The 23,147-nt window shown below is 45.9% G+C and overlaps 1 protein-coding gene across 11 annotated transcripts in view; it reads right to left on the minus strand.

Annotated features, from left to right (window-relative positions):
- Positions 1–23,147, minus strand: part of shank2b (SH3 and multiple ankyrin repeat domains 2b) — a 1,108,014-nt gene that overhangs the window by 765,794 nt on the left and 319,073 nt on the right. For all 11 annotated transcript variants that reach the window (XM_068046566.1, XM_068046567.1, XM_068046565.1 and 8 more), the window contains one exon: positions 986–1,102. In XM_068046566.1, coding sequence (XP_067902667.1) covers positions 986–1,102 — 117 coding nt within the window. The remainder of the gene's footprint in view (positions 1–985; positions 1,103–23,147) is intronic.

Genomic DNA, 23,147 nt, shown 5'->3' on the forward strand with positions numbered 1-23,147 from the left:
TAGAATTCTGTTAGAATTTTTTCAAAGCCTTAAGGAGCCTTTGATGCTGACTTTAATGTCTTGTGAACCTGCACTTGCAAATTCCCGCTGCTCTTCCATAATGCGGAGCCTTCTTCCATTCAGCATACAATCGCTGTTGTTATTTGTTACAACACAAAATGCACCACTTCACACTTACTGACATTGGATTCCATCTGCTACTTTTTAGTCCTTTCCCCAAACTTACTAATATCCCTTTGCAGCTTCTGCTGGTCTTCTGAAGAATTAACTATACTTCGTATTTTGGCATCATCCACATCACAGAGTTTTTTTTTCTTTGTTCATGGGACGTGAGTATCGCTGGCAAGGCCAGCATTTGTTGCCCATCCCTAATTGAGAAGGTGGTTGTTAACCAGTTCCCCAACTCTTCATACGAGGGCAACTTACTTTGATGAGAATAAAATATCTGCTGAAAAGAGAATGATGGACAAATGTTTAACCAAATGAAATCATCCAGAAATATCAAACGGAGCTGGCTCATCTTTATAGGAGAGAAGTCAAATCTTTGACTGACCTGGGACAATTAAAGTTCTATATTACAGGTTCTCCTATGGGGGTTAGATCAGAGAGCACACAGTGCAGCTCTGAGCTTGAAATTACTGTTAGCTATATCAGTGGGCAAACAATTAACATTCCTCTCACTGTTACTTTAGCAGAAACTTTAACTCGTAAAATGAATAAAAGCTGCCAGACCTGCTGAGTGTTAGCATTTTCTGTTTTTGTTTAAAATAAATGAGTTCACGCTAGACAGGAATCTCGCACAAATGTGGTAACTATTTTCTCCGCAGTCATCACCAACAGTAGTTTTGAGCTTCAAAGTTACTTTACGCGATAACATATGATTACAGACCTTTCTACAATTATTTCTGGCATTCCTGATCAATATTTGAACTGCAATATGAAAGAAGATTAATCGTACAATAAAAATTAAAATATGGCTTCTCACCTGATTATAAAGGGCACACACATGGAGTGCTGCATTGCCTGAAGCGTTTTGCGCTCCCATATCAGCTCCGTAGAAAAGCAGATGTTCCAGATGTTGAACGTGACCATAACGACACGCCTAATGAAAAGAAGCACAAATTGAAATTATCATTCAATATTCAAACAACATACACTACTACTTCATATTTTTCCATTAATAGTAGCTTCAATTTTCCAATGGAGCAGTATGGCAAATCACAATAACATTTCACAGTGTGAAACCCCAGACACTGATTAAAAATCACATTTAGAACAATCAGGGAATTTTGTATATTTGTGACAATGTGCAGTAAAGGCAACTTCTGGAGCTGAAAGAGAATTGATTTCAATGTAATAAAGATCAAAACCGATAGAGGTTTACTTCCTTCGTATTTCACTATTCAAAAGATCCCAACATTCTGTGAAGTTCTCTGTCACATCATGCCAGAAACCCTGGGCAGGATAAAATCCTGCCCTTGGAGATGGGAACAGAGGTGTGGGGGCACACAAAATGGCAAGGGGTAGCATCTGGCAATGTGCTCAATGATGTCCTGGCCCCCCACCATTTTTTCTGGGGCAGGGAAGGCCCCAGACCAATTGAGGCCTTGAAGTGGGCAATTAATGGCCACTTCAAGGGCAGCCTCCCGCCTCCGCTCTGATTTTATTGGGAACTTGCTGTGCACAAAATGGCTGCCACGTTTCCTACATTACAACGGTGACTACCCTTCAAAAGCACTTCACTACCTGTAAAACGCTTTGGAATGTCTTGAGATCATAAAAGGTGCTATAATAAATGCAAGTCTTTCATTCTTTTTAACCTTACCCAGTGCCCATACACACAGTTTTCCAACAGCATTAGTGGATGGTGATGAGGACCGGGAATCCTGGCTGATGTTTCTTCCTTTGTTCTTCCCAAACCCAAAATATTGAGGTCAGTTGTAGCACCCCCTACCACTGGCCTTGCTTAAGCCAACACAGATGAAGGATGGAACCTGGGAAATTCAAGTCTTAATGGCTCACTTCATTCCCTTTGATGTTTTTAATCCACCACTCTTTGGGGGAAGCTGTCCAATTATTTATTGAACAACTACTATTATTATTTGCCAGAAAGAAATGGTTTTGTTTTTGGTAACTTCTGCTGGCATTGGTTGAACAGTGACAAATAGTCCACAAAAACAGGGGGCCAGATTTCATTCTGGCGTCAGGGGTCCTGAAGGTGGGGGAGACCCTGTTTCGGACCCCTGTTGCAATTCCATAGCGAGCAACCCATTAAGGATCAGCTCCTGCCTCCAGAGCTGCCAGCCAGTTGGAAGGCTGGCAGCTTTTCAGGGCCGGCAGCGCCACCGGGAGCAGTGGCTACTGTCGGTATTGCAGGAGGCCTACAATGGACAAGATGTCAGAGATCCTGGAACATAAGAAATAAGAGCAAGAGTAGATCACACAGTCTGTCGCGCCTGCCCTGCCATTCAGTATGATCATGGCTGATCTTGGGTTTCAACTCCACTTTCCAACCCGCTTCCCATATCCGTTGATTTCCTGAAAGACCAAAAATCTGTCTATTCCAGCCTTAAATACATTCAATGATGGAGAATCCACTACCTTCTGGGGTAGAGAATTCCAAAGATTCATAACCCTTTGAGTGAAGAATACTCTCCTCATCTCAGTCCTAAATGATCGTTACCTTATCCTGAGGCTGTGCTTCTGTGTTTTAGATTCCCAACCCAGCAGAAACAAACTTTCAGCGTCTCCCTGTCAAGTCCCTTCAGAATCTTGTAAATTTCAACGAGATCACCTCTCATTCTTCCAAGCTCCAGAAAACGTATTCATCATAGGACACCTCTCTCATCCCAGGGACCAATCTAGTGAACATTCGCTGTACTGCCTCCAATGCATGTATATCCTTCCTTAAGTATGAAGACCAAAACTGAACACAGTACTCCAAGTGCCGTCTCACCAAAGCCCTGTGCAAGTGTAGCAAGACTTCTTTATCTTGTATTTCAATCCCCTTGCAATAAAGGCCAACATGCCATTTGCCTTCCTAATTGCTTGCTGTACCTGTCAGAGCAGTGGGAGGCATTCAAAGGGAACATTCAAGGGGTTCAGAGTAAACATGTTCACATGAAGAGAAAGGGTGGGACAGCCAAATCTAGAGCCTCCTGGATGTCAAAGAACTTACAGGGTAAGATAAAGCAGAAAAGGAAAGCTTATGTCTGACACTGAGAACTCAATGCTACAGAAATCTGAGAGGAGGAAAGAAAGTGGAGGTGTGAAATCAAAAAGGAAATTAGGAAAGCAAAGAGGGTGCATGAAAGAATATTGGCAAGCAAAATTAAGGTGAACCCAAAGATGTTTAATCAATACATTAAGAGTAAGAGGATAACTAAAGAAAGAGTAGGGCCCATAAAAGACCTAAAATCAATGTGTAGGGGAGGAAGATGTGGGTATGGTTCTTAATGAATACTTTGCATCTGTCTTCACAAAATAGGGGGACAATGCAGATATTGTAGTTAAGGAGGAGGAGTGTGAAGTACTGGATGTGATAAACATAGGGAGACAGTAAGTATTAATGGGATTAGAATCCTTGAAAGTGGATAAACCACCAGGGTCAGATGAAATGTACCTCAGGCAGTTAAAAAAAGCCAGGGAGGAAATAGTGGATGCATTGACCATCATTTTCCAGTTCTTACTGGATGCCGATGTGGTGCCGGAGGTTTGGAGGACTGCTAACATTGTACCTTTGTTTAAAAAGTGAGTGAGGGATAGACCGAATGATTACAGGCCAGTCAGTTTAGGCTCAGTAGTGGGAAAATTATTAAGAAAAAATTCTGAGAGACAGGATAAACTGTCACTTAGAAAGGCACGGATTAATCAAGGATAGTCAGCATGCATTTGTTAAGGGAAGATTGTGTCTGACTAACTTGATTGAATTTTTTGAAGAAGTTACAAGGAGGATTGATGAGGGTAGTGCAGTTGATGTGGTCTACATGGATTTTATCAAGGCTTTTGAAAAGGTCCCACATGGCAGACTGGTTAAAAAAATAAACCGATGGGATCCAGGGAAATGTAACAAGCTGGATACAAAATTGGCTCAGTGGCAGGAAACAAAGGGTAATTGTTGAAGGGTGTTTTTGCAACTGGAGGGCTGTTTCCAGTGGCATTCCACAGGGCTCTGTACTAAGTCCCCTGCTTCTTGTGGTATATATTGACGATTTGGACATAAATGTAGGGGGCATGATCAAGAAGTTTGCAGACAACACTAAAATTGGCCATGTGGTTGATCACGAGGAGGATAACTAGACTGCAGGAAGATATCAATGGACTGGTCAGGTGGGCAGAAAAGTGGAAAATGGAATTCAACCCAGAGAAGTGTGAGGTGATGCAATTGGGAAGGTCAAACAAGGCAAAAGAATAGACAATTAATGGGAGAATACTGAGAGGTGTGGAGGAAGTGAAGGACTTGGAGTGAATGTCTACAGATCGCTGAAGGTAGCAGGACAAGTCGATAAGGTGGTTAAGAAGTGTTACGACCAGGTGAGAAAGGTCGAGGCTTCCCTTTCTACCTACACCTGGTCTTACTGCAACAGGGTTTAATTTTAAACACCTCATTTTTTAGTTCCCCCTTGGTGAATCCTTGTTCACTGCTTTCCAATTATAAGGCAAAGACTCCAGCATAAACAGGCTTTCTTAGGTTTAAAGAAGAAAGGTGAAATTTTATTAAACTTAAACTTAACCTCTAATTCGGTTAATGCCTACGGATACACGATGCGCCCATGCTAGCAGGCACACGCGATACACACGTGCAGGTACAGACAGAAAGAAAACAGAAGAAATAAAGTGGAAAAGTTTGAGGCAATATCTGAGGAAGTTTTTTGTATTACGGTTCATGGAGCTCACTGTAGTGTCCTTTATTGTAGGTAGATCTTGTTTTTCGTTGCGGCCCAGCATTCTTCTCAAACCTTATTTGCTGTAGGAGACTTTTCTCTCTTGGGGTTCGTGTGTCTTCAGTGGATTTTGGAGTTCCATGAGAAACAGATGGGTGCAAGCAGACAGGAGAGGCTGTGGTGAGCCAGCCAGCAGAGGTCTTCTCAGTCCCGGAGCATTCTGCTTTCTGCCCAAACTGTTTGTACAAATTCAAAAAACTCAGGTTGCCCAGCAGGTTAGTCATGTGACTAGCTGGTTTGACCCATGTCCATTTGTGTATTCAGCCATCTTAGCAGTCAACCTGGAATGCGAGCTCCCCCACCTTCAACGTCTGAAGACCAAAAGTCCATTGTGGGTTGAATGTGTCAGGGAATGGCTGCTTTGTCCTTCCAAACACTGTCTGTTAATATGCAAATGTCTTTTCCAGCTACGGCTGATCTGTTTAACAAGTCCTCCTTCACTCCAATAACAGTTTAAAATCAATGTTCATGACAAAATTAATGTGCCTCATTCTTGGCAGGTGGGGGCCTAACATGACAGAAGGAAAATGGAATCCTTTCCTTTAGTAGCTGAGGTATAGAATACAAGAGCAGGGAGATTATGCTGCAACTTTATAACTCATTGGTTAGGCCACAATTTGAGTGATGTGTGCAGTTCTGGTCACCTCATTACAGAAAGGATGGAATTCCACTAGAGAGGGTACAGAGGAGATTTACGAGGACATTGCCAGGACTGGAAAAGTGCAGCTATGAGAAAAGATTGGATAGGCTGGGGTTGTTCTCCTTGGAACGGAGGAGGTTGAGGGGAGATTTGATTGAGATGTACAAAATTTTGAGGGGCCTGGATAGAGTGGATGTGAAGGGCCTATTTAACCTTCGCAGAGAGGCCAGTAACTAGGGGACATAGATTTAATGTGATTGGTAGAAAGATTAGAGGGGAGATGAGCTCTTGGGCCAACCATTACGAAGATCGCCCCCCTCAAATCTAAATCAGGGGACATAATCACTGACCAACGCAAACAAATGGACCGCTGGGTTGAGCACTACCTAGAACTGTACTCCAGGGAGAATGTTGTCACTGAGACTGCCCTCAATGCAGCCCAGCCTCTACCAGTCATGGATGAGCTGGACATACAGCCAACCAAATCGGAACTCAGTGATGCCATTGATTCTCTAGCCAGCGGAAAAGCCCCTGGGAAGGACAGCATTACCCTTGAAATAATCAAGAGTGCCAAGCCTGCTATACTCTCAGCACTACATGAACTGCTATGCCTGTGCTGGGATGAGGGAGCAGTACCCCAGGACATGCATGATGCCAATATCATCACCCTCTATAAAAACAAAGGTGACCGCGGTGACTGCAACAACTACCGTGGAATCTCCCTGCTCAGCATAGTGGGGAAAGTCTTTGCTCGAATCACTCTAAACAGGCTCCAGAAGCTGGCCGAGCGCGTCTACCCTGAGGCACAGTGTGGCTTTCGTGCAGAGAGATCGAAAGTTGACATGCTGTTCTCCCTTCATCAGATACAGGAGAAATGCCGCGAACATCAGATGCCCCTCTACATTGCTTTCATTGATCTCACCAAAGCCTTTGACCTCGTCAGCAGACGTGGTCTCATCAGACTACTGGAAAAGATTGGATGCCCACCAAAGCTACTACGTATCATCACTCATTCCATGACAATATGAAAGGCACAATTCAACATGGTGGCACCTCATCAGACCCCTTTCCTATCCTGAGTGGCGTGAAACAGGGCTGTGTTCTGGCACCCACACGTTTTGGGATTTTCTTCTCCCTGCTGCTTTCACATGCGTTCAAGTCCTCAGAAGAAGGAATTTTCCTCCACACAAGATCAGGGGGCAGGTTGTTCAACCTTGCCCGTCTAAGAGCGAAGTCCAAAGTACGGAAAGTCTTCATCAGGGAACTCCTCTTTGCCTACGATGCAGCTTTAACATCTCACACTGAAGAGTGCCTGCAGAGTCTCATCGACAGGTTTGCGGCTGCCTGCAATGAATTTGGCCTAACCATCAGCCTCAAGAAAATGAACATCATGGGGCAGGATGTCAGAAATGCTCCATCCATCAATATTGGCGACCACGCTCTGGAAGTGGTTCAAGAGTTCACCTACCTAGGTTCAACTATCACCAGTAACCTGTCTCTAGATGCAGAAATCAACAAGCGCATGGGAAAGGCTTCCACTGCTATGTCCAGACTGGCCAAGAGAGTGTGGAAAAATGGCGCACTGACATGGAACACAAAAGTCCGAGTGTATCAAGCCTGTGTCCTCAGTACCTTGCTCTATGGCAGCGAGGCCTGGACAACGTATGTCAGCCAAGAGCGACGTCTCAATTCATTCCATCTTCGCTGCCTCCGGAGAATACTTGGCATCAGGTGGCAGGACCGTATCTCCAACACAGAAGTCCTCGAGGCGACCAACATCCCCAGCTTGTACACACTACTGAGTCAGCGGCGCTTGAGATGGCTTGGCCACGTGAGCCGCATGGAAGATGGCAGGATCCCCAAGGACACATTGTACAGCGAGCTCGCCACTGGTATCAGACCCACTGGCCGTCCATGTCTCCGCTTTAAAGACGTCTGCAAACGCGACATGAAGTCCTGTGACATTGATCACAAGTCGTGGGAGTCAGTTGCCAGCATTCGTTAGAGCTGGCGGGCAGCCATAAAGGTGGGGCTAAAGTGTGGCGAGTCGAAGAGACTTAGCAGTTGGCAGGAAAAAAGACAGAGGCGCAAGGGAAGTGCCAACTGTGTAACAGCCCCGACAATCAAATTTTTCTGCAGCACCTGTGGAAGAGCCGGTCACTCTAGAATTGGCCTTTATAGCCACTCCAGGCGCTGCTCCATACACCACTGACCACCTCCAGGCGCTTACCCATTGTCTCTCGAGATAAGGAGGCCAAAGAAAAAAAAAGAAAGATTAGAGGGGAGATGAGGAAAAGCTTTTTCACCCAGAGGGTGGTAGGGGTTTGGAACTCACTGCCTGTAGGGTAGTAGAGGCAGAAACCCCCAACTCATTTAAAAGATGTCTGGATATGCACCTCAAGTGCTGTAACCTGCATGGCTATGGACCAAATGCTGGAAGGTGGGATTAGGCTGGGTGGTTCATTTTTTGGCCAGCGCAGACACGACGGGCAAAGTGGCCTCTTCCTGTGCCATAAACATTTGATGGTTCGATGACCTGATTGCTTTCTGTGTTCCTTGTACAAGCACACCAAGGCCCTCTGAACATCAACATTTACAAGTTTCATGCCTTTTAAACATATTTTGCTCCTGTATTCTTCCATCCAAAGTAAAAACTTCACACTTCCCCACATTATACTTCATCTGCCAACTTATTGCCCACTAACTTCACCTGTCTATATCTGTTTGCAGCCTCTCTGTGTCGTCCTCACAGCTTACCTTTCCACCTACCTTTGAACCATCAGCAAACTTAGATACATTACTCTCTGTCTCTTCATGTAAGTCATTAATATAAGAGTGTAAATAGCTGAGGCCCCCAGCACTGATCCTTGCAGCACTCCACTAGTCATAGCTTGCCAACTTGAAAATGCTCATTTATGCCTATTCTTTGCTTCCTGTTGATTAACCAATCCTCTATCCATACTAATATATAACCTCCAAATCCATGAGCCCTTATCTTGCCTATTAACCTTTTGTGTGGCACTTTATTGACTGCCTTTTGGAAATACAAGTATACAAAACCTATGGTTCCCCATTATCTACCCTACTAGTTACATCCTCAAAAAGCTCTAATAAATTTGTCAAACAAGAATTTCCTTTCGTAAAACCGTGTTGACTTTGCCTGACCATACTATGTCTTTCTAAGGGCATGGTTAAAACTTCCATAAGAATAGATTCCAGCACTTTCCTGATGACTGATGTCAGGCTAACTGGCCTGTAGTTCCCTGTTTTCTCTGTCCCTCCTTTCTTGAACAGTGGTGTTACACTTGCTAACTTCCAATCTGCTCTGACCGTTCCAGAATCTAGCGATCTTTGGAAAATCATAGCCAGTGCATCCACTATCTCTGCAGCTACCTCTTTTAGAACTTTAGGATGTAGGCCATCAGGTCCTGGAGATTTGTCAGATTTTAGTCCCTTACGTTTCTCCAATACTTTTTCTCTACTGATATTAATTACCTTAATTTTCTCACTCTTTTTAGCCCCTAAGATTACCCTCTATTTCTAGAATGCAACTTGTGTCTTCTATTGTGAAAGCAGACACAAAATATTTGTTCAATGTCTCCGCCATTTCTTTATTCCCCATAATAATTTCTCCTATCTCTGCATCTAAGGGACTATCGTTCACTTTAGCTACTCTCTTCCTTTTTATATAAAGTTCATAATCTGTTTTTATGTATCTGGCTAGTTTACTCTCATATTCTATTTTTACCTTTTCTAATGTTTCCCTTTTTAATCAACTATTTAGCAGCTCTTTGCTGGTTTCTAAACATATCCAGTCCCCAGACTTGCTACTGTTCTTTGCAGCATTAGAAGTTTCTTCTTTTATTCTAATAGTATCCTTAACTTTTTAAGTAAGCTACAGATGGATCTATCTTGCTGAATTTTTATTTTTCAATGGAATGTATTTTTGTTGAACATTTTGAATTGTTTCTTTAAATGCATCCTATTGTTTACTTATTGCCATACCTTTTAGTCTACTTAACCAATCAACCTCGGCCAGCTCTCTCTTCATACCTCTGTAATTGGCTTTATTTAAGTTTAAGATTCTTGTTTTTGATTGGAGTAAGTGGCTTTCAAATTTAACATGGAATTCAATTGTATTATGATCACTTATTTCCTAGTGAATCTTTTATGATGAGAATACTAATTAACCCTGCTTCATTACGCAATACTAGATCTAAAATAGCTTTATTCCTAGTTGGTTCCATAATGCATTGCTCCAGGAAACAGTTCCAAAAACGTTCTACAGTCCTATCTTCTAGACCACGCTTGTCAATTTGATTGGTCCAGTCCAAATGAAGATAAAACTGAACCAAGACCTACTTAGTACCACATCACACAATGTATTTGCATACTAAGTTCCAAGGAGACAAGAAACAAATTATTTCTCATCTAAACATTACATTCTTGGTTTCCCAAGCCACTAACTACAAAAATCATGGCCCAAACAAAATACGCTGCTCAGAATTTTTCCTACAGGAGCAAAATTCAATTTAAAAATGTTTCCCAACCACTTGAAGCAGCTCTCACAAATCAATTTAATGGTGTCATCTCAGTTCCACTGTTTGCATTTTCATTTCTGAGTCAGAACGTTCTGGTCTTGGACTCATAGTCCATGCAAGAGCTTGACCAATAACACAGTGCATTAGTGAAGGCGAGCTGCATTGCCAGAGGTGCTGTCTTTTGCAATGAATGTTAAACCGTGACCCACGTGCCTGCCCAGATGAATGTAAAAGACCCCAGAAAGACAGGGGCTTCCCTCAATGCCCTGGCCAACATTCTACCAAAACCACCAGAAACAGATCGGTTGACCATTCATCTCATTTGAGTCCCAGTCTTTTTTCAAGTTGTACTTTCAGCGTCATCTGTTGGTATATTTTTTCAGTAAACAGCAGAATTCCTTGATGTCTCCTACTTATCCTGGATAAAATAAGATCTTCTACAATTCAGATAACTGGCCACATGGTGGGTATCTGAGAATGAAGTGCCCAGTCTAGAATCTTTAGGAGGGATGAATAAGACTTGAGGAATGTACAAAACCACACTTCACCAACTTACGTTGGACTTACTCCACGCCATGTAAATTGCAAAGTTATGCTCGTGTCCATTAATGTTTATGGATGGTAAAATCACAGGCTCAGAGTGCACAATATTGTGATACTTGTCGTAGGCACAGGCCAGGAGCTGTGCAGAAGGAGCTTTGCCCCTACATGCCTGGCTATATGTTCTGCTCAGGAGACCCAATAGGTGTGCACCAGGTGCTAGAGCTCTGACTCAGGATATCTTGGCTGTCAAACAGCTACTCCGACAATTTTTGGAGAGAGCACACACTGTGATTGAGTGCAGCAATTTGGATGAGCTGCCATGAAATCATATTGCAAAGAGAGCAAATCTCTAGTGTTCGAGGTTGAGACCAGCTGGAGCGAGGGTGTAAGTGTAAAGCCAGTATTGCAGTCGCTATTCCCTTTCATCAGAAATTTTGTTTCACCAGGATACTGAATTACCATCTTTTTCTCATCAGAAGTGGGGGGGGAGAAAAATCAAATTAATCAATTTAAATGAAGTGCTGAATCTTTGTGGTTGTTGCAATGGTCTTTGTGGTGAACCTTGGCTCAGTCAGAAGGTTGCAGGTTCAAGTCTAGAGACTTAAGCACAAAATCTAGGTTGACACTCCAATACAGTACTGAGTGAGTGCAGTACTGGTAGTGGTGATATCTTTTGGATGAGATGTTAAATTGAAGCTGCATCTGCTGTCTCAGGTAGGCATAAAAGATCCACTGTTTCAAAAAAGAGTCGGGGTATTCTCCCTGGTGTCCTGGCCAATATCTATCCCTCAATCAACCTGACTATAAACTTTCATGGGGAAAAATTAGATTAGGTGCAGGGATCGGGAATGCGCTATTAACCCGCGTCCATTTGTTGTGATGCAGGCAGTACGCAAACCTTGTGCTTTCTAATGATAACAGCATGTAGCCCCTGAGCTGAGCCCACTGCTGGTTGGCTGCAAGCCTCAGTAGGGGGCCTAAGTTGTGTGAAGCTAGCACCACCTAAAGCCAGCCTGCATTAGTTAAAGGCATGATGCACCTCTGAAAGGTGAGGTGCATTCTGGCTGCAGCAGGTGCTGGAACTGATTACAGAAGAGACTATGAGCAGGTAAAAAAGTGGAAAGAGTGCGACAGGGCAGTAAGTGAGCTCCAAAGTTCTCCAGACAGACACTAAGGCTAGGATTTTATCTTGGCGATGGAGGTCACGCCGAGAACCCCGCATCGCCTCTTCTCCGGAAGGCCTGCCGAATCTAGTGCCAATCAAGCACTTAAGTGGGCAACGGCGGGCCTTCCGCGGGATCAAGGATCCCAGTGCCGGAAGTCCTGCCCTCGGACAGCTTCTGGCTAATCGAAGTCCAGTAGCTCCTACACTGAGCAGCGCCACCACGAAGGCAGTGGCTGCTGAAGGAGGAGCATCTACCAGAGGCCCAGGAGCGGTGCTTGACCCATGCCACAGGTAGATCAGGGAGGGAGGGCTCTCGAAGGGTGAGGGTCGTGGGGGAGGCAGGTGTAGGGGAGTCGCCAGCAAGGACAGAGTGGTGCCTCTCAGAGGGGTCTCCCCTTCCTGTTGCTGGGTCCCTCGTTCAGGTACTAAGTGCCTTTTAACGAGGGACACTCCCCCCCCCACCACCCCCAAAGACCCAGAGGCGGGAAACAGCCCGCACAGTTTATCGTGCCGTACTTCCTGTGCGGTGACAGGGTCGCCCACTGCACAGCTAATTGCGGCAGCAGCGAGATGCAGCCCTTAATTGGGGATTAATTGCCCAGTTATGGGCCTCAATTGGAGGGGGGGCAGGAGGCTGTTCACAGGCCTTCCTGCCCAGATTGAATTTTGGTAAAGACTATAAGGTGTCAGGAAACCACACCCTCCCCACCACCCAGCTACCATCCCACTCAATTATATACCCTCCCCACCTCCAAACCTGCCATGGGGAGAGCATAAAATTCCCCCCTAAAAAGGCAGCGGGGGCGCATAGCAGCTACTGTCAGTGCACATAGTCCAGCCGAAGGACCTGGATACAGTACAGGCAGAAGTTTAATGACCTGACACGAGTAGTCATCCCATGCCATTTCCTTACAAATGAACCACTAATCCCATACACTGCTCCAGTCACCATCCGCACCCCCCTCAACTTCACTCACCTACCAACATTCTCTATCAAGCATGACTCAGACCTCACATTCATAGCCTCACCTCACTCACAAACTCAGCACTGCCGCAAGCCTCACACCCACATCTCTCAGCTGGCACACACTGCCAGCTATTCAACTATGACTGGCATATCACCCAATCACATTGCACATGGTGGCCTGAATTTTGCCGCGCCGGCGGGGCTCCCAGTACTGGACCAAAGAGGTGAGGGAGAAACCCCAACTTGGCCTTTCAGAGCACCCCACCCATCCCCGGACCCACTGCGGTGTGCGTGCACGAACATATGAATTAGAAGCAGGAACAGGCCATTCAGCCCCTCGAGCATGCTCCATCATTTTTAAAAAAATTCATTCATGGGATGTGGGTGTCGCTGGCTAGGCCAGCATTTATTGCCCATCCCTAACTGCCCTTGCTAATGTGGTGCTGAGCTGCCTTCTTGAACCGCTGCAGTCCATGTGGGGTAGGTACACTTACAGTGCTGTTAGGAAGGGAGTTCCAGGATTTTGATCCAGCGACATTGAAGGAACAGCGATATAGTTCCAAGTCAGGATGGTGTGTGGCTTGGAGGGGAACTTGCAGTTGGTGGTGTTCCCATGCATTTGCTGCCCTTGTCCTTCTAGTTGCTAGAGGTCGCGGGTTTGGAAGGTGCGGTCTAAGGAGCCTTGGTGCGTTGCTGCCGTGCATCTTGTAGATGGCACACACTGCTGCCACTGTGCGTCGGAGGTGGAGAGAGTGAATGTTTGTAGATGGGGTGCCAATCAAGTGGGCTGCTTTGTCCTGGATGGTGTCGAGCTTCTTGAGTGTTGTTGGAGCTGCAGCCATCCAGGAAAGTGGAAAGTATTCCATCACACTCCTGACTTGTGCCTTGTAGATAGTGGACAGGCTTTGGGGAGTCAGGAGGTGAGTTACTCGCCACTGGATTCCTAGCCTCTGAACTGCTCTTGTAGCCACGGTATTTATAATGCTACTCCAGTTCAGTTTCTGTTCAATGGTCGCCCCAGGATGTTAATTAGTAGGGGATTCAGCGATGGTAATGCCGTCGAATGTCACAGGGAGATGGTTAGATTCTCTCTTGTTGGAGATGGTCATTGCCTGGCACTTGTGTGGCGTGAATGTTACTTGTCACTTATCAGCCCAAGCCTGGATATTGTCCAGGTCTTGCTGCATTTCTACATGGACTGCTTCAGTATCTGAGGAGTCACGAATGATGCTGAACATTGTGCAATCATCAGCGAACATCCCCACTTCTGCCCTTATGACTGAAGGAAGGTCATTGATGAAGAAGCTGAAGATGGTTGGGCCTCGGACACTACCCTGAGGAATTCCTGTATTGATGTCCTGGAGCTCAGATGATTGACCTCCAACAACCACAACCATCTTCCTTTGCGCTAGGTATGACTCCAGCCAGCGGAGGGTTTGCCCCCTGATTCCCATTGACCTCAGTTTTGCTAGGGCTCCTTGATGCCATAGTTTAGTTTAGTTTTAGTTTAGAGATACAACACTGAAACAGGCCCTTCGGCCCACCGAGTCTGTGCCGACCATCAACCACCCATTTATACTAATCCTACACTAATCCCATATTCCTACCACATCCCCACCTGTCCCTATATTTCCCTACCACCTACCTATACTAGGGGGAATTTATAATGGCCAATTTACCTACCGACCTGCAAGTCTTTTGGCTTGTGGGAGGAAACCGGAGCACCCGGAGAAAACCCACGCAGACAGAGGGAGAACTTGCAAACTCCACACAGGCAGTACCCAGAATTGAACCCGGGTCACTGGAGCTGTGAGACTGCAGTGCTAACCACTGCGCCACTGTGCCGCCCACACTTGGTCAAATGCTGCCTTGATGTCAAGGGCAGTCACTCTCACCTCACCTTTTGACTTCAGCTCTTTTGTCCATGTTTGAACCAAGGCTGCAATGAGGTCAGGAGCTGAGTGGTCCTGGCGGAACCCAAACTGAGCGTCACTGAGCAGGTTATTGCTAAGCAAGTGTCGCTTGATGGCACTGTTGATGACACCTTCCATCACTTTACTGATGATTGAGAGTAGGCTGATGGGACGGTAATTGGCCAGGTTGGATTTGTCCTGCTTTTTGTGTACAGGACATACCTGGGCAATTTTCCACATTGCAGGGTAGATGCCAGTGTTGTAGCTGTACTGGAACAGCTTGGCTAGGGGCGCGGCAAGTTCTGGAGCACATGTCTTCAGTACTATTGCCGGAATATTGTCAGGGCTCATAGCTTTTGCAATATCCAGTGCCTTCAGTCGTTTTTTGATATCACACTGAGTGAATCGAATTGGCTGAAGTCTGGCATCTGTGATACTGGGGAGTTCAGGAGGAGGCCGAGATGGATCATCAATTCGGCACTTTTGGTTGAAGATTGTTGCAAATGCTTCAGCCTTATCTTTCGCACTGATGTGCTGGGCTCCCCCATCAATGAGGATGGGGATATTTGTGGAGCCACCTCCTCCAGTTAGTTGTTTAATTGTCCTCCACCATTCACGGCTGGATGTGGCAGGACTGCAGAGCTTAGATCTGATCCGTTGGTTATGGGATCGCTTAGCTCTCTCACATGCTGCTTATGCAGTTTGGCATGCAGATAGTCCTGTGTCATAGCTTCACCAGGTTGACACCTCATTTTGAGGTATGCCTGGTGCTGCTCCTGGCATGCCCTCCTGCACTCTTCATTGAACCAGGGTTGGTCTCCTGGCTTGATGGTAATGGTAGAGTGAGGGATATGCCGGACCATGAGGTTACAGATTGTGGTTGAGTACAATTCTGCTGCTGCTGATGGCTCACAGCGCCTCATAGATGCCCAGTTTTGCATTGCTAGATCTGTTCAAAACCTATCCCATGTAGCACGGTGATAGTGCCACACAACACGATGGACGGTATCCTCAATGTGAAGATGGGACTTTGTCTCCACAACAACTGTGCAGTGGTCACTCCTACCAATACTGTCATGGACAGATGCATCTGCGACAGGCAGATTGGTGAGGACGAGGTCAAGTATGTTTTCCCCTCTTGTTGGTTCCCTCACCACCTGCCGCGTACCCAGTCTAGCACATAGGACTGTTTAGGACTCGGCCAGCTCGGTCAGTAGTGGTGCTACCAAGCCACTCTTGGTGATGGCCATTGAAGTCTCCCACCCAGAGTACATTCTGTGCCCTTGCCACCCTCAGTGCTTCCTCCAAGTGGTGTTCAACATGGAGGAATACTGACTCATCAGCTGAGGGAGGGCGGTAGGTGGTAATCAACAGGAGGTTTCTTTGTCCATGTTTGACCTGATGCCATGAGACTTCATGGGGTCCAGAGTTGATGTTGAGGACTCCCAGGGCAAATCCCTCCCTACTGTATACCACTGTGCGACCACCTCTGCTGGGTCTGTCCTGCCGGTGGGACAGGACATACCCGGGGATGGTGATGGCAGACTCTGGGACATTGTCTGTCAGATATGATTCCGTGAGTATGACTATGTCAGAATGTTGCTTGACTAGTCTGTGGGACAGCTCTCCCAAATTTGGCACAAGCCCCCGATGTTAGTAAGGAGGACTTTGCAGGGCTGACAGGGCTGGGTTCGCCATTGTCATTACTGGTGCCTCGGGCGATGCCGGGTGGTCCATCCGGTTTCATTCCTTTTTATTGACTTCGTAGCAGTTAGATACAAGCGACTGGCTTGTAAGAGCCAACCACATTGGGTCTGGAGTGACATGTAGGCCAGACCAGGTAAGGACATCAGCTTTCCTTCCCTAATGTCCTTCATTACTGAACCAGATGGGTTTTTTCAACAATTGACAATGGTTTCATGGCCATCATTAAGCTAGCTTTGTAATGCCAGATTTATTAATTGAATTCAAATTCCATCTTCTGCTGTGGTGAGATTTGAACCCATGCCCCCAGAGAATTACCCCAGGTCTCTGGGTTACTAGTCCAGTGACAACACCACTATGCAATGGTCTCCCCTGATAAGATAATGGCTGATTGTGGTCTGAACTCTACTTTCTTGTCCATCCCTATAACCTTTGACTCTCTTGTCAATCAAGAATTTATCTAGCTCAGCCTTAAAAATATTCAATAACCCAGCTCCCACTGCTCTCCGGGGAATAGAATTCCACAGACTAATGACTCTGAGTGAAAAAAATTCTCCTCATCTCCATCTTAAATGGAAGACCCCTTATTCTTAAATGGTGTCCCTGGTTCTAGACTCCCCAATAAGGGCAAACATCCTCTCGGCATCCACCCTGTCAAGTCCCCTCAGGATCTGATATATTTCAATAGGATCACCTCTCATTCTTCTAAATTACAACAGATGGAGGCCGAACCTGCCTACCCTTTCCTCACACGATAAATCCTTCATCCCAGGAATCAGTCAAGTGTACCTTCTCTGAACTGGTTCTAATGCAAGTAAGGAGACCAAAACTGTACACAGTCCTCCAGATGTGGTCTCACCAACACCCTGTATAACTACGGCAACATTTCCCTACTTTTATATTCCATTCCCCTTGCAATAAACGACAACATTCCATTTGCCTTCCTAATCACTGCAGTGCCTGCATGCTAACTTTGTGATTCATGTACCGCAGGGTTGTCCAACATACGACCCACAGGCCACACTCCAGCCCGCCAAAGGTTTTAATCCGGATCACCAATCAAGGTGCACTTCGTTCCGGCCTGCCAATCAAGGTGTGTGTTTTGTTCAGGCCAGTCAGTCCTGTTGCTGTCAATCATGGTCGCTGGTCAATAAAAAGCGTTGGGGGAGGTAGGTTAACTTGTTGAGGCAGCGGTGCAGAGGTGAGTTCAAGGAGTTGGCGGAGGATAAGGGAGTTGGAGTCGGTGGAGAAGGGAAGTCGGCAGCGGGGAAGAAGGGGAATCAGCGGGGGTGGGGGGGGAAGACTGAGTTGGTAACAGGATTCGCCAGCGGAGAAGGGAAGACAGAGTCAGGGGTGTGGGGGGAGGGGAGTCGAGGATGTGGAGGTGCGAGGGGAGGGGAGTCGAGAGTGTGGGGGGAAGTGAGCTTACAGGGATTGTGTGGGGGGAGGGGAGTTTCTGCTCCTGGTGTGTGGTGGATGAAGGGAGGAATTGTTGAAGAAAATCTAGTAATTGTTTATAACCCAGTCTGCCCTATTTCTTGTACTCAGATTAAAGTTACAGAGATTGGCCAAGGTTTTAGTTGTGTGCTGGGAAGTGTCAACCAGGGAAAGCATAAGACTTGTCAGTAGTTTTGTCACCATTTGGAAGTTGAGTTGCTTCCCTCTCATAGATGGTGGCCCATGGACACAGAAAGAAAAGGAAGATTGATGCTGAAATTCGAGCATTCAAACGCTCTTGGACCCATGACTTTTTATTCGGAAGATAAATTTTTAATGCCTTTATCTTTCAAAATTTGCTCACCAGCCCCCGGACTGAGCAAAAATCCTAATGCGGCCCTCCGCCCAACAAGGTTGGACGACCCTGATGTACCAGCACACCCAGATCCCTCTGTAACACAGAGTGCTTCTTCCAGTCGGTCTTCAACATGGTGAAGCACTGAGTCATCAGCCGAGGTGGGAGGGTGGTAGGTGGTAATCAGCAGGAGGTTTCCTTGTCCATGTTTGACCTGATGCCATGAGACTTCATGGGGTCCAGAGTCAATGTTCAGGACTCCCAGGGCAACTCCCTCTCTACTATATACCACTGTGCCACCACCTCTGGCGGGTCTGTCCTGTCAGTGAGACAGGACATATTGGAGGATGGTGATTGTGGCGTCTGGGACATTGTCTGCAAGATATGATTTCGTGAGTATGACTAGGTCAGGCTGTTGCTTGACGAGTCTGTGGGACAGCTCTCCCAACTTTGGCACAAGCCCCCAAATACTCGTAAGGAGGACTTTACAGGGTTGACAGGGCTGGGTTTACCATTGTCGTTTCTGGTGCCTAGGTCAATGCCAGGTGGTCCGTCTGGTTTCATTCCTTTTCTTAGGCTTTGTCATGGTTTGATACAACTGAGTGGCTTGCTAGGCCATTTCAGAGGGCATTTAAGAGTTAACCACATTGCTGTGGGTCTGGAGTCACATGTAAGCCAGACCAGGTAAGGATGGTAGATTTCCTTCCCGAAAGGTGAACCAGACGGGTTTTTACAACAATCGACAATGGTTTCATGGTTACCATTAGACTAGCTTTTAATTCCAGATTTATTAATTGAATTCAAATTCCACCAGCTGCCATGGTGGGATTCAAACTCATGTCCCGAGGGCATTAGCCTGGGGTTTCTGGGTTACTACTCTGGGGACATTATCACTATGCCACCACCTCCCCTCTACTAGTTACAGCTTGCCAGCCCAAAACTTACCCAATTACCCCTACTCTCTGTTTCATGTTAGCTAACCAATCCTCTATTCATGCTAATATGTTATCCCCTACACCATGAGCTCTTATTTTGCGTAGTAACCTTTGATGTGGCACCTTATCAAGTGAAAGTGTGGTGGAGGCAGGTTCAATCGAGGCTTTCAAGAGCGAATTGGATTGTTATCTGAAAAGGAAGAAGGTGCAGGGCTATGGGGAGAAGGCAGGGGAGTGGCACTCGGTTAAGTTGCTCTTTCAGAGAGCCAGTGCAGACACAACGGGCCAAATAGCCTCCTTCTGTTGTAACAATTCTGTGATAAGCTATGTCAGTGCAAGCTGACAAAAGCTCCATTCTGTCAATATACCCTAACTCCTGGTCTGATTTGCCGACAGTAATGAGTTGCGATATTCACAGAATGAATGTATGAATTGGAGATTCCATCATTGAACACTGTCCGATTCAGCAATACCTGTACTCTGTTCAGTTTTGTTTGCCTTTGTTTATGAATTGTCCATTGTCTCTCGAGATAAGGAGGCCCAAAAGAAAAAAGATGTTTATGAATGCAAGCAGCACCTATTCCCCTTCTTAAATTTTCCAAGTCTGATGAAAAATGGCAGCAGAATGAAGATCCTTTGTATACAGTGTTTCCAATAATTATTCTTCATAGAGTCTTTCTGATGCAATTATACCTCACGTTTTCCTGAGCTGATCTGCAGCTATACGAGGCAACCATGGTTTTGAGATGAGCTTGCCTCCATCCATTTTGCCTTTGGATTGAAAAAAGAAGCTAATGAAATTATAATTTGAATATTGCTGAAAATAGACAGGTTGTCGAAGCTTTTTGTCTTGCACTTATCAGGACAATCTGAAAGAATACCAATGTAAGGGAAAACAACAACTTTATACTGTATGAAAAGAGAGTGCTGATTGAACAAAGAAAATTACAGCACAGGAACAGCCCCTTCGGCCCTCCAAGCCTGCGCCGATCCAGATCCTCTATCTAAACATGTCGCCTATTTTCTAAGGGTCTGTATCTCTTTTCTTCCTGTCCATTCATGTATCTGTCTAGATACATCTTAAAAGACGCTATCGTGCCCGTGTCTACCACCTCCGCTGGCAACGCGTTCCAGGCACCCACCACCCTCTGCGTAAAGAACTTTCCATGCATATCCCCCCTAAACTTTTCCCCTCTCACTTTGAACTCGTGACCCCTAGTAATTGAATCCCGCACTCTGGGAAAAAGATTCTTGCTATCCACCCTGTCTACACCTCTCATGATTTTGTACACCTCAATCAAGTCCCCCCTCAATCACCGTCTTTCTAATGAAAATAATCCTAATCTACTCAACCTCTCTTCATAGCTAGCACCCTCCATACCAGGCAACATCCTGGTGAACCTCCTCTGCACCCTCTCCAAAGCATCCACATCCTTTTGGTAATGTGGCGACCAGAACTGCACGCAGTATTCCAAATGTGGCCGAACCAAAGTCTTATACAACTGTAACATGACCTGCCAACCCTTGTACTCAGTACCCCGTCCGATGAAGGAAAGCATGCCATATGCCTTCTTGACCACTCTATTGACCTGCGTTGCCACCTTCAGGGAACAATGGACCTGAACACCCAAATCTCTCTGTACATCAATTTTCCCCAGGACTTTTCCATTTACTGTATAGTTCACTCTTGAATTGGATCTTCCAAAATGCATCACCTCGCATTTGCCCTGATTGAACTCCATCTGCCATTTCTCTGCCCAACTCTCCAATCTATCTATATTCTGCTGTATTCTCTGACAGTCCCCTTCACTATCTGCTACTCCACCAATCTTAGTGTCGTCTGCAAACTTGCTAATCAGACCACCTATACTTTCCTCCAAATCATTTATGTCTATCACAAACAACAGTGGTCCCAGCACGGATCCCTGTGGAACACCACTGGTCACACGTCTCCATTTTGAGAAACTCCCTTCCACTGCTACTCTCTGTCTCCTGTTGCCCAGCCAGTTCTTTATCCATCTAGCTAGTACACCTTGGACCCCATGCGCCTTCACTTTCTCCATCAGCCTACCATGGGGAACCTTATCAAACCCCTTACTGAAGTCCGTGTATATGACATCTACAGCCCTTCCCTCATCAATCAACTTTGTCACTTCCTCAAAGAATTCTATTAAGTTGGTAAGACATGACCTTCCCTGCACAACCCTGCTTGGTTGGCAAGTGAACTCTGATTGGTAGAGGCATTGCCATGGAGAATGCACCAGTTAACGGTGACTGACAGTTAATTGCCAAGCTTTGTTTGAAATTTAAACCAGGCAACTTGACTCTGATTGCAGTTGTTGACGTCTAGAGGGAATTGGAAGGAAAACCCAGCAGCAGACTAGTTGAGGTGGTCATTCATTTTATTACTTGCTGTAACTCTGCTAAGATTTAAATGATAATTGCTGTTCTCTTCTCCTTTCTGATCAATCTTGCAGACTTGCTCAAAGAACAAGAACAAAGAACAGCACAGGAATAGGCCATTCGGCCCTCCAAGCCTGCGCCGATCTTGATGCCTGCCTAAACTAACACCTTCTGCACTTCCGGGGCCCATATCCCTCTATTCCCTACCTATTCATGGATTTGTCAAGATGTCTCTTAAACGTCGCTATTGTATCTGCTTCCACCACCTCCCCTGGCAGCAAGTTCCAGGCACTCACCACCCTCTGTGTCAAAAACTTGCCTCAGACATCCCCTCTAAACTTTGCCCTTCGCACCTTAAACCCAAGTCCCCTAGTAATTGACTCTTCCACCCTGGGAAAAAGCTTCTGACTATCAACTCTGTCCATGCCACTCATAACTTTGTAAACCTCTATCATGTCGCCCCTCCACCTCCGTTGTTCCAGTGAAAACAATCCGAGTTTTTCCAACCTCTCCTCATAGCTAATGCCCTCCAGACCAGGCAACATCCTGGTAAACCTCCTCTGTACCCTCTCCAAAGCCTCCACGTCCTTCTGGTAGTGTGGCGACCAGAATTGCACGCAATATTCTAAGTGTGGCCTAACTAAGATTCTGTACAGCTGCAACATGACTTGTCAATTTTTATACTCTATGCCCTGACCGATGAAGGCAAGCATGCCTTCTTGACTACCTTATCCACCTGCGTTGCCACTTTCAGTGACCTGTGGACCTGTACGCCCAGATCTTTCTGCCTGTCAATACTCCTAAGGGTTCTGCCATTTACTGTATACCTCCCACCTGCATTAGACCTTCCAAAATGCATTACCTCACATTTGTCTGGATTAAACTCCATCTGCCATTTCTCCGCCCAAGTCTCCAACCGATCTATATCCTGCTGTATCCTCTGACAATCCTCATCATTATCCGCAACTCCACCAACCTTTGTGTCGTCTGCAAACTTACTAATCAGACCAGCTACATTTTCCTCCAAATCATTTATATATACTACAAACAGCAAAAGTCCCAGCACTGATCGCTGTGGAACACCACTAGTCACATCCCTCCATTCAGAAAAACACTCACCCACTGATACCCTCTGCTTTTATGACAGAGCCAGTTCTGTATCCATCTTGCCAGCTCACCTCTGATCCCGTGTGACTTCACCTTTTGTACCAGTCTGCCATGCGGGACCTTGTCAAAGGCTTTACTAAAGTCCATATAGATAACATCCACAGCCCTTCCTTCATCAATCATCTTCGTCACTTCCTCAAAAAACTCAATCAAATTAGTAAGACACGACTTCCCCTTCACAAAACCATGCTGTCTCTCGCTAATAAGTTTGTTTGTTTCCAAATGGGAGTAAATCCTGTCCCGAATAATCCTCTCTAATAGTTTCCCTACCACCGACGTAAGGCTCACCGACCTATAATTTCCTGGATTATCCTTGCCACCCTTCTTAAACAAAGGAACAACATTGGCTATTCTCCAGTCCTCTGGGACCTCACCTGTAGCCAATGAGGATGCAAAGATTTCTGTCAAGGCCCCAGCAATTTCCTCCCTTGCCT

The sequence above is a fragment of the Heterodontus francisci genome, chromosome 14 (assembly GCF_036365525.1).
Source record: "Heterodontus francisci isolate sHetFra1 chromosome 14, sHetFra1.hap1, whole genome shotgun sequence".
Lineage (NCBI taxonomy): Eukaryota > Metazoa > Chordata > Chondrichthyes > Heterodontiformes > Heterodontidae > Heterodontus > Heterodontus francisci.